A 12,289-nucleotide genomic window follows, 5' to 3' on the forward strand; every position below is an offset into this window, starting at 1 on the left:
AAGATTGGAGGTGTAGTAGACAGTGAGGAAGGTTTTCAGAGCCTGCAGAGGGACTTGGACCAGCTGGAAAAATGTGCTGAAAAATGGCAGATGGAGTTTGATACAGACAAGTGTGAGGCATTACACGTTGGAAGGACAAACCAAGGTAGGACATACAGGGTTAATGGTAAGGCACTGAGGAGTGCAGTAGAACAGAGGGATCTGGGAATACAGATACAAAATTCCCTAAAAGTGTCGTCACAGGTAGATAGGGTCGTAAAGAGAGCTTTTGGTACATTGGTCTTTATTAATCGAAGTATTGAGTATAAGAGCTGGAATGTTATGATGAGGTTGTATAAGGCATTGGTGAGGCCGAATCTGGAGTATTGTGTTCAGTTTTGGTCACCAAATTACAGGAAGGATATAAATAAGGTTGAAAGAGTGCAGAGAAGGTTTACAAGGATGTTGCCGGGACTTGAGAAACTCAGTTACAGAGAAAGGTTGAATAGGTTAGGACTTTATTCCCTGGAGCGTAGAAGAATGAGGGGAGATTTGATAGAGGTATATAAAATTATGATGGGTTTAGATAAAGTGAATGCAAGCAGGCTTTTTCCACTGAGGCAAGGGGAGAAAAAAACCAGAGGACATGGGTTAATGGTGAGGGGTGAAAAGTTTAAAGGGAACATTAGGGGGGGGCTTCTTCACACAGAGAGTGGTGGGAGTGTGGAATGAGCTGCCAGACGAGGTGGTAAATGCGGGTTCTTTTTTAACATTTAAGAATAAATTGGACAGATACATGGATGGGAGGTGTATGGAGGGATATGGTCCATGTGCAGGTCAGTGGGACTAGGCAGAAAATGGTTCGGCACAGCCAAGAAGGGCCAAAGGGCCTGTTTCTGTGCTGTAGTTTCTATGGTTTCTATGACATGGCTTTAAGGTAAGGGGTGGGAAGTTCAAGGGGGATAATAGGGGAAGGTTTTTTACTCAGAGAGTGGTTGGTGCGTGGAATGCACTGCCTGAGTCAGTGGTGGAGGCAGATACACTCGTGAAGTTTAAGAGACTACTAGACAGGTATATGGAGGAATTTAACGTGGGGGGGGGTTATATGGAAGGCAGGGTTTGAGGGTCGGCACAACATTGTGGGCCGAAGGGCCTGTAATGTGCTGTGCTATTCTATGTTTTATGTTTAATACAATAGCTATGATGTGTTGTACTCCACTTCTGCAACCTAAAGTCTATAAACTTCAATGGAATTAAGTTTCTGTGAAGTAGTGCAACATACAGCCACTCTTATAGTATCTGTGGGCGAATCTGAGTTTAATGTATTCTAAAATAATCAATACAATAATGATGTTTGCCGGTTATTTAAGGATAAAAACCCGAATGAAGGCTCTGGGCCTGTACATGCTAGAATTTTGAAGAATGCGGGGAGGTGGCAGGTTTCATTGAACCAACGAAATGTTGAAAGGCCTAGATAGGATGGATGTGAAGAGAATGTTTCCTTTGGTGAGGGAGTCTAGGACCTCAAGTGCATCCAGGACCACAGGGCACAGTCTCAAGATAGAGCGACACCCATTTAGAACAGAGACGAGGAGGAATTTCTTTAGCCAGAAGATGGTGTATGTGTCACAATTGTGGGGGCATTGGGAGCAAGGGTGGACCCAAATGCAAGACACATCAGTGAGGTTACTTAGATTTAGTTTATTGTTCGATATCAGGAGAGCTAGGGAGGAGCAGAAATAGCGAACTGGACAAGGACTGAGGACTACAACCAGGCTGGGACCAAGGGTCTGGGCTAGGACTCGGAATCGGCTCCCAGAACTAGAGGAGACATGAAGAGGCTAGGGTATGGATTCCGAGCCAGAGACTGGGCAAGGACCCAGTACCTGGGTCTTGCCTCGGGCTCGGACCCCAGAACCAGGCATGGACATAACCTGGGCTAGAGAGAGGAGGAACATGGGAACACAGAGCCTCGGTCTCGAGAGAGCAGGTACATGGAACCATGGACACGTACACAGAACGCAGCGTCGGAACCCCTCCTTGGGTACAGGACATAGGGCCGGGACTCACACACAGAGGAGAGAGCCAGAACCCCTCCTTGGGTGCAGGACATAGGGCCCGGTATTCATGACCCTCCACGGGGCAACGGCAAGACGGCCTGACTTACCCCTCGGAGGCGAGGACAGGACAAGACAAGACATGACTCCCCGCAGGGCAACGGCAAGACAGCCAGACTTACCCCCACGGAGGCGAGGACCAGACAAGACAAGACATGACCCCCCACGGAGAAACGGCAAGATGGTCTGACTTACCCCACGGAGGCGAGGACAAGACAAGGCAAGACCAACACGAATGAACACCAGACCGTATCTATCTAGCTCCGGCAATGGAACTAGACCGAAGTGCAGGCAGGGGCTGCAGATGAGGGCTAGAGTCGAGAGGGGCAGAGAAGGGATTCAGACAAGGGGGTAGGACAGGAATCACAAACCGCCAGGGACAGGACTTGACTCAGAACTGGGAAGCCGCCAGAACCAGGACTTGACATGGTACTTGAATGCCGCCAGGGCCAGGACTTGACATGGTATTTGAATGCCGCCGGGGCCAGGACTTGACATGGTACTTGAATGCCGCCAGGGCCAGGACCTGACATGGTACTTGAATGCCGCCAGGGCCAGGACTGACATGGTACTTGAACGCCGCCAGGGTCAGGACTTGACATGGTACTTGAACGCCGCCGGGGCCGGGACTTGACTTGGTACTTGAATGCCGCCCAGAGCCAGGACTTGATTTGGAGCCTCCGGGTAGTGGCGAGCTCTCGACTCAGCCCGGGAACAGTAGACAGCGGTTCTTGATTCCCTCCGGCGGGTTAACTGATGGACCCACCTCGGTAAGGAAACTTTGCAGGCTCGCTTTGGCGAGGTAACTTGACAAGGTTGCTCCAGTGAGGAAAGGCAAATTACCAGCACTTGCTTCGGGTGGAGACTAGGCTTACTCCAGCCAGATGACATTGGCACGCCGTACCTTGGTGACTTTGCAAACGCTCCTGCACCAAATGGCTGAAAGCCGGAGACTATAAACTACTGGTTCAGCCGAGTGTTAATTGTATCTCATAACCAAAGTCGAGGGACATGGGAAAACAGGGAATCAACGGTCCAGATCGTAACATAAACAAGCTAAATTTAAAGGGACCCCGATCCAGACTATGACTGTATGTCTGGAATTCATTGCCGCGGATAACTGTGGAGGCCAGGTTCCTGGGTGCATTTAAGGCGGAAGTTGCTAGATTGTTGATCAGAGTGTGAAGGATTACGGAGAGAAGGCAGGAGACTGGGGCTGAGAGGGAAATGGATCAACCATGATGAAATGGCAGAGCAGACTCAATGGGCTGAATGGTCTTATGGTCTTGTGTTCTTATGGTCTTAAGAATAAACCCCATCAAAGCTTTCAACATCATAACTCATGCTTGGTCAAGTAACAGACATTAACAGCTGTTTCCCTCTTATGCTTGCAATGGCACAGGTAGTTCTGAAATCTGGACCTGGCACTTTTTTTGGCTTAGCAATTTATGGCGATTACATCTTCTGGACGGACTGGATGCAGAGATCTGTAATGCGTTGCGATAAATACACAGGAGCAGAAGTTAAAGTGCTGCGTTCTGATACAGCACATCAGCCTATGGGAATTATGGTTGTAGCTAATGACACCAACAATTGTAAGTTGTGTTCTGTATCATGACACTGAGAATTTGTTTTTGCAGGCTGTTTATACATTGCAGAATGCTCTTGAACTGCTGTGCTTAACTATCATATCATGTAGCAACACCCAGTGAACCAGTCTTTAGAGTTCCAGATACGTAGTAACATAAACTAAGATTTTCAAAATTGCTGCTTCAAATTGTAACTTGGACCTTGTTCCACATTTATTTCCTAAGCCAACATGCATTGTGCATGTGGAAAAGCTATGGTGAAATGGAGAATGGGTTAAAAATAATAGCAAAATGGTGTGATACTATGCATCACATATGCCCAGGGTTGATCAGAGTGTTCTGAGAGTTGGTTTGCACTTTGTTTCAAGTTGCACAGCAACATTTCAGAACATGAAGCTTCTCATGCAACTGTTCCACTATTTGCATTTAAATTTCCAATATTTATGCTGAATTAATTGTAGGTTATTTTTACAGGTTTTTCTTAATCAGATATGAACACTAAATTATATTTAAACTACATGGTATAAATTAAACTAACATTAATTATCCAAATGAGAATTTTGTAAATCAAAATTAAGCACATTGAGGCATGTCTCTTCCATTAATTTTAAACTTGTGAAGTTCATAATAGAATGGTTACTTTCTTAAAATATATACGATACAATAACGTAATGCTATCTAAACATCCAATGGAGCCATGGCTGTTATTGCTAATATCAAAGTTCAAAGTTAATGGCTCAGAACTTACCACCAGCAGCAGACTAACAGTGCCTCCCACTGGCTAGATATCTGTTCTCCCAAAAGATCCATCACTGCTTGTGGTTAAAACTTCCCTTTTCCAACATTTTCTGATGTCAGGCAAGTGTCCATATGGGAATTCCTGGCATCCAGAAGGTTAAACAGTCAATTTACTGTAGTATGCCAAGTAGCTATTTTAATCAATATATTAAATATTCTATAGAGTACAGTATAAGGATTGAAACCTACGTTACTTCCTTTTAGGTCATGATATTTTGAAATGTCCATGAATAGAAATTATAATAATATAATATAATTATTTTTTTTGATAAGATAAGACGTGTTGGTTAGGTTGCCATCAAAACATCCCTTAGTATTGGAAATTAAGAAATTTTGCTACAACACAAGTTTTCAATTTGGAAAGAGGTTTGAATTCAGCACTAATAGTCTTATCTAATTTTGGAAGCTTTAGAAACATACATAGCCTGGTGCAATTCAAGTTAAAATTGTTCGCTGCATTTTATCAGGGCATCTGGAAAAATTATAAATTTGTATTTTTATTGTTAATATATCTTTTTCTTAGATATAAAAGTGATCAGAAAAATCTGGAGTTCCTTTAGACTTTACATTATGCTTCTTAAATAATAAGAGGCAACGGCTTTTTGGCAGACAGTCATTTTGCTTATTAGTAAAGACATCTTGCAGTTGTGACAGAAAATCATTTCTTTTAAACTAGGTGAGCTGTCTGCATGTAAAATAATGAATGGAGGTTGTCATGACCTTTGCCTATTGACTGCTGATGGCCAAGTAAATTGTTCTTGCAGGGGAGAACGAATACTATTAGATGACAACAGATGTGTTGGTAAGTTTATTTCTGCCCCAATACTTCCCATCCAAGGACAGAACTACTGAGGCTAGCAACTCGATTTATTAATAAATGAATAAAAAACACTATGAGTTAAAAGTATTTATGACATAATTTTATGTACTGTATTTTTCTTCTGTTTATTTTGCCTAAGAGCCAAATATTGTTATTATCAGCAGTAAAGATAAGACAACATTGTCTTACATGTTGCTATTAACCTCATGGTGTTTCTACTTCACTGGTGAATAAAGCTTTGTCACTCTCTTAGTACCTTAAAAGGTCAAATGTGTTTAATATCTAGAGTGTAATCAATAATAATAGCTTGAATGTTGCTCAATAATATTAGCTTGCAAAAATAGATTCTGTGAGGTAGGAGCTTCTCAGACATCACCTCCCTTAGGCTGCAGGAACATGCAGGCATAAAAGGCACACTAATTCATTAAAAGTGGCAGGGCACATTGAGAAAGTTGTTGAAAGTATATTGGATCCTGGGATTAATAAACAGAGGCAATCTCTGATTGGATCCCTCTTTAAGCATGCATCTCCATAGAAAGGTACAATAGCACAGTGGTTAGCACAATGCCCTACAATACAGGCAAAACGGATTAAATTCCTTCTGCTTCCTCTAAGGACTTTATACATTCTCCCGTGACTATGTGGGCTTCCTCCAGGTGCACTTGTTTCTCCCACAGTCCAGAGATGTAACGGTTGGAGGATTAATCGGTCATTTTAAGTTGTCCTGTGAATAGACGAGGATTAAATTGAAGATTGCTGGGCAGCATGGCTCGAAGGGCCAGATAGACCTAATCCACACTGTATGTCAATAAATAAAGTGCCAAGATCAGTAACATTTGATGCCCACTGGGGGAAATCACATGTTGAAATGAAACTATTTAAAAATTTGTTCTTGTATTTCAAAATCAGCATCAGGTGTATTATCACTGATATATTTCAAGTAATTTGTTGTACAATATAAGACATAAAAATTGCTATTAGTGACAATACAAATAATAAACAAACAAGCAAATAAGTAAATAAATAAATAGTTCAACAGGATTATCAAAGTAGTATTCATAAGTTCACGGACCACTTGTAAATCTGATCCTAAAGCAATGAGGGTTGATCTTGTACCTTCTTTCTGATAGTGTTAATGAGAAATAACAAAGAAGGCACTACATGTATGTTAAAGTAACAAAAATGACTTAATTTGAATTTTAATAAAACTGTGTGTGAACTCCTTCAAAATAATACAGAACTATAGAATACAAAAAATACTGATAAACCACTCAGTGGGATAATCTTCAGAGTGCTGCAGGGAATGCCAAGTGTCCAACAATATCTATCTCTCTTTCCCCCTCTCCCCCTCTCCCTCTCTCTGCCCTCTCCCCCTCTCCCTCTCTCCTCCCCTCTCTCTCCCCTCTCCCTCCCCTCTCCCTCTCTCCCCTCCCTCTCTCCTTCCCTCTCTCCTTCCTTCTCTCTCACCCTCTCCCTCTCGCACTCCTCCTCTCTTACTCTCCTTTGTCTCTATCTATTTTTCTCTATCTCTCTACTATTTTTATTGCTATCTCTTAACATTTCTGATAGCTTTAGAAAGGTTATATCTTGATTTGTTGTAAAGGTCAGGGTTACCTGAGTTGAATGCAGCAGGCCTAGACTTCAGAAGTGATTGGATATCTTGTTTCATCCATGGTTTCTGGTTTGGAACCACCCAGATTGTCCTCTTTGGTATACAGTCCTCAACACTTGCTGATAAAGTTCTTGATGTTAGTGACATACTCATCTCAGCTGGCAGCTGAGTCTTTCAACAGGGGCCAATCTACCAACGCAATGCAATCACATAAAATCTTACCTGTTTCCTCAGATCAGCACTGTATGACTTTCTGTACTGGATTCTCCCATTTTAGCTTCTGTTTGTATGCAGGGAGGAGGAGCACAGCCTGATAGTCTGATTTACACTCTCCTGAAGTTTAAAACAGTTTGAAAACAGAGAGCATGTTTCGCAACAGAACACATTTTCTGCCATGACCGAACAACCATTGTTCTTACAGCTTGTAAACTTCTTAATCAAGTAAATGTCTGGATTTGAGGGAGGGGGAATGAAAATACCACATTGTATTCAGTGCCATACGAAACTAATTGTTTAAGATCCAGCCAGATGGATCTTAGAAGCTTCTGAAATGGATTGCTATATCTGCTCCTCAGCCAAATGGAGCAGATATAGCAATCCATTTCAGAAGCTTCCTTTCTATCCATACTTTAGAGCATACTAAGGAGGAATCCAATCAAATATCACTTATAGAAACATTTAATTCTCTCTTTACATGTGTCAACACTCAGTGCCTACATATATGGTGATTTTGCTTGGTATTTTACCATTAAACTGTTCTATTTTAATGGAATACCCTTCTTGAAACAGTTAATAATTTTGCACTAATAAAGTAAACCTACAAATCTGTTACCATGCGGAATTATTTCTGGATCTAATATATTTAAGATGGAGATAAATATTTTTCTAAATACAGAAGGCATCAAGGATGAATACTGCAATAAAATGGCACAAAATATATGATCCACCATCTATTTTTAATAGGGGAGCAGGCTTAGAGGATTAAATCGTTAGCTCCAACTGCATTTTAAATGTTTGTTGTTATGATATGATCTTCATTTTATTTAAAATACCTTATCGAATTTACTCTTTTGTAGAATTGAAGGAGGGAGCAAGTTAATACAATCTAACATGTAGGTGTTCAGTTGACATTCATATATACAACAGACTTGTGGCAATGTGACATATATGAATGTGAGTGTCCATGTGGTGTGACATTTGAAATATTGTAGGAGGGATCACTACTGTTCAGCTGAAAGTTGGTCATCTCACATAAGGATTTTATTTTACATTTTGATAATGTTTTTCTTATTATTTGCATTAACAAACAGCAACACAAAGAACTAATGCACAATACAGCAGTGTCATTAGAGGAGATCAGATGGCAAGATGCTCATAAGAGGAAACAAGTGATCCTGGACAATCAATATAAAATTGGCTACTTACTAGGCCAACAGCGTTAATCGAACTTTGAGGATATAACAGGTTTAAAAACTACAAAATACTGTAGATTGTCTATATTTTTTCCTTAAATACAGAGATCATTATTCAAGTAATATGCTTTTACATATGAGCCGCTTCTATTTTTACAGCCAAAAATTCATCTTGCAATATTCATACTGAATTTGAATGTGGAAATGGAGATTGTATTGGATACCATTTGACATGTGATGGAATTTTTCACTGCAAGGATAAATCAGATGAAAAACAATCGTATTGTGGTAAGAAATCTATCTTATTGGGTAGGAACTATTTAGAATTGAAGTCTAAAAATTCATTCACCAACCAAAGATGAGCTAGTTTTTCAGAAATAACTTTTTTTTGTACCAGAGTTGCATTGTAAAATTATCCTTTATTTAATTTGAATTTTTTAAAATCTGATGTCATATATCTTCAAAAACCACTTCCTTTGTACTAGGACCTGGCAGACGTCACAGATGTATGTTTTGAAGGATATAATTCAGGACTGTGTAAAAAAAAACTAACAGATTTGATTTAAAACAAAATGTCAATCTAAATCTCTGTCTGCATGAAAATAGGTTTTCAAATGAGAATGAATTTTAATCATCAAGCAAGTTTACACTGGTATGACAGAAAAATATTTCAGTTTTCTCCCAAAATGAAAAGGCTGCATCTTTTGCAAGTCAACCTTAATTTTCACTATTTACTTGCATTTATATCATACTTCTCAAAAGACCATGAGACATAAGAGAAGAATTTGGCCATTTCACCCATTGAGTCTGCTCTGCCATTCCATCATGGGTGCTCCTAAATTCAGAACCATTGATAAGACTTGGCTGCTGTGATAGATGACACAGATTGGGTGAAACCTTTGTTTTCTGTAAGAGCTTTTACAATGACGTTAATGGACAGGACTTGTTACGACCTTCCCATATCTTCTGATTAAAATGTTCATGGTCTTGCTGTCAGTTAGGACCACGTTGTTTGGCTCGCTGACTGTCTTAGCCAGCAAGGTCAGCCTTATGAATCCAGAACATAGAGGTTTGGGATGTAGAGAATGCAAGCATTCCTGTGAGCAATGGATTTCACTCTGGAAAATCCACATAATGTTATACTAAAGTGTAAGCTAAAATGAAATGTTAGAGTTACATTTGAACATTTGAAGTATCAATGTAAGCTTTACACATGATGTTTTAATATTAAAGATGTAAATACTATATTGGAGGAAATGTTAATAAAGAGATTAATTGAATATCGTCTGGAATGTGACGTACTTTTGCTGTTTTTATGACCGTAGCAAGACAGCAGATAAAGCATACATCTTACAAGCCGTGTCAACTATTATAAACATTTAAAACAGGACTATCGCATTTACATGTAGGTAGATACAAAAAACTGAGAGTCCACAGGTGCATTTTATGACAAGGGAGGGCACACTCTTCAAAACGTACAATGTAAAAAATATATAAACATCAACTTTATACACTGATGTGGCAAAACAACAGACATACGTAGCTGTGCAGAAATTTACAGCAGTGACCATAATTAGTCCTTACTCACACGGGTATATTTATTGCAACTTCAACCATGAAGAACACTTGAAAAGAAAACACATAAAAATGAGTTGTGACTGAAAAGATCGAAAGCTTGATTCAACTTCACAGAAACATGAAAACCCTCATAAGAAAACTCCAGTAACAAAGGTCAAGGAAACATTAATGAGACATATTGTTAACAAAAAAAAACACAAAATGTTTTGAAAAGAAGGCTTCAGATCACCTCGGTGTTTATCCTGAAGGCAAAATGACCTAATCCAAAGTTCAGCATGTATGATTAACATAAATTGATTTTTTTCTTTTCATGAATCCCCCAATTACCATAAATAGTTACAAAAATAAATCAACACTGATTAAAAGGAATCTCATGAATGCATTCAAAATTACTTTCAGTGAAGCACCATTGTTGTACTTCCCTAATGGGTACTCAGTTTCTAAAATTGTTTCTGTAGCCATTTGACCTTGTGGATATTGCTCATAGTTAACAGTTTGTAATTGTCCTTTCTGTTTTGTTTGTACTGTATGTGTAACACAAAATCATCATCTTGTTTTCCTTCATTCATTTCAAAGGGATTTCTGGAGTTACTGTAGGGGCTTTGTGAGGTGTTGTATGTGTAGGTGAGGTGATCTGTTCCATTGAACTCTAGACATTCAAAGAAGAAAATACAACTTTTGTTGAAAAGCACCAGAAAATTAAGTTATTTATTCCATATCCTGTTCATAGCTTTGACAAAAGGGCTTAAAATTGACAGGAGGTTCGGCAACAGCATGAGGGGCTCATCAATCTAAGAATGTAATTGGTCAATATTTTCAGTCTCAGATCTCATGGGCTCCAACATAACCCTGAAAATCAGAAGCATTATATATGCAGAGAGTAGTAGGGGTCTGGAATAGATAAGCAGGGACAATTATGGAATTTAAGAGGCTTTCAGTTAGACACATGAACATAAAAGGGAAGGAGGGATATGAATGAAACACAGGAGGAGAACATTTAGTATAAATCTGCAACAAGACTGGTGCAGCATTGCAGGCTGAATGGCCTACTTCGGTCTAGTTTAATGTGATATACTGTATTTCATTAGCTTATACAACTTATCTTTTTAAAAGGTGAAAATTCTTGGATCATCAAAGGTTCAAAGGTTTGGTTTATTGTCAAAAGTATGCATGTATAATACAACTCTGATATATGCCCACTTCAGATAGCCATTACGTACAGAAGGATCATGGGTGTTGATGAAAGACATCAACTCTCCTCAACCAGCACAAAAAGAAAAGAACTAAAGCTTGCAGACCCCAATATCCCCCCCTTCGCCTGCAACAAAAAAAAACAGCCACAATAATATGGGAAACGTCTTTTTGTCTGCATATAAGGAGAGTAGCTGCATGAACTCAGCCCTTCTGTAAAGAGTGACTGTAAACCTGGGTCTGAACGAGCTGATCTGGCTGCTGACCCTTTCTATTGGGAGCCATTGCTGACCTCTCCACATAATCGCTAATCGCTGAAGCTTAATACTTCAGTCTTCCTTGCTGTTTTGAGATAGAGTTGTTCATGACCCAGCGCCTCATCTCTGATCTTTTCCATGAGTCGGCTTGGTTCTTGGACCTCTTCTGCCCCCTTGTCTGTGATTTCCACAACACAGCATATCATTGAATCACTTCAGATAACTTCAAGTATTTCCTTGACCATGCGCCTTTCCCCACTGATCTCTCCCTTGACACTTATGCAAGTGGAAAAAAGTACTGCAGCTGCCCATTTTCCTACTTCCTGACCATTATTCAAGGCTCCAGGCAGTTCTTGAAGGTGAGGCCACACCCATATGTGAGTCTCTTGGCGTCATTTATTGTATCTGGTTCTCCCGGTGCAGCCTCCTCTACCAGACATAGGTTGGGGGACCGCTTTGTCGAGTGCCTTCACTCCGTTTGCAACAAGCAGGATTTCTGAGTGGCCAGCCACTTTAATTCCATTCACCATTCCCATTATAAAATGACAGTTCATGGTTTCCTCTATTAGCACTATGAGGGCACTCTCAGATTAGAGGAGCAACGCTTCATATTCCGTCTGGTAGCCCCTAACATTGATTTCTCTACCTTCCGGTGATTCCTCCTCCTCCTCCCTCCTCTCTTTTCCATTCCCATTCTGGCTCATCTCTTACCCCTTCTCTTTTCAGCAGCTTATCACCACCCTCTTGTGTCCCTTCTTCTCTTTCTCCCATTGTCCACTCTGCTCTACTGTCGGATTCCTTCTCCTTCAACTCTTTTTCTTTTCCACCTCTCACCTTCCAACTTCTTACTTCATCCCTCCTCCCCCACTCACCTACCTTCCCCATACCTAGCTTCACCTATCACCTTCCAGATTTTACTTCTTCCGCTTCCTCACC

General features: G+C 40.3%; 1 protein-coding gene across 3 annotated transcripts in view; it reads left to right on the forward strand.

Moving 5' to 3' along the window:
* LOC134346855 (low-density lipoprotein receptor-related protein 1-like) overlaps positions 1 to 12,289 on the forward strand; it is a 2,119,020-nt gene that overhangs the window by 1,799,945 nt on the left and 306,786 nt on the right. For all 3 annotated transcript variants that reach the window (XM_063048628.1, XM_063048629.1, XM_063048630.1), the window contains 3 exons: positions 3,499 to 3,691; positions 5,160 to 5,285; positions 8,487 to 8,615. In XM_063048628.1, the coding sequence (XP_062904698.1) occupies positions 3,499 to 3,691; positions 5,160 to 5,285; positions 8,487 to 8,615 (448 nt within the window). The remainder of the gene's footprint in view (positions 1 to 3,498; positions 3,692 to 5,159; positions 5,286 to 8,486; positions 8,616 to 12,289) is intronic.

Source organism: Mobula hypostoma, chromosome 5, assembly GCF_963921235.1.
Source record: "Mobula hypostoma chromosome 5, sMobHyp1.1, whole genome shotgun sequence".
NCBI classification, from domain to species: Eukaryota; Metazoa; Chordata; class Chondrichthyes; order Myliobatiformes; family Myliobatidae; genus Mobula; species Mobula hypostoma.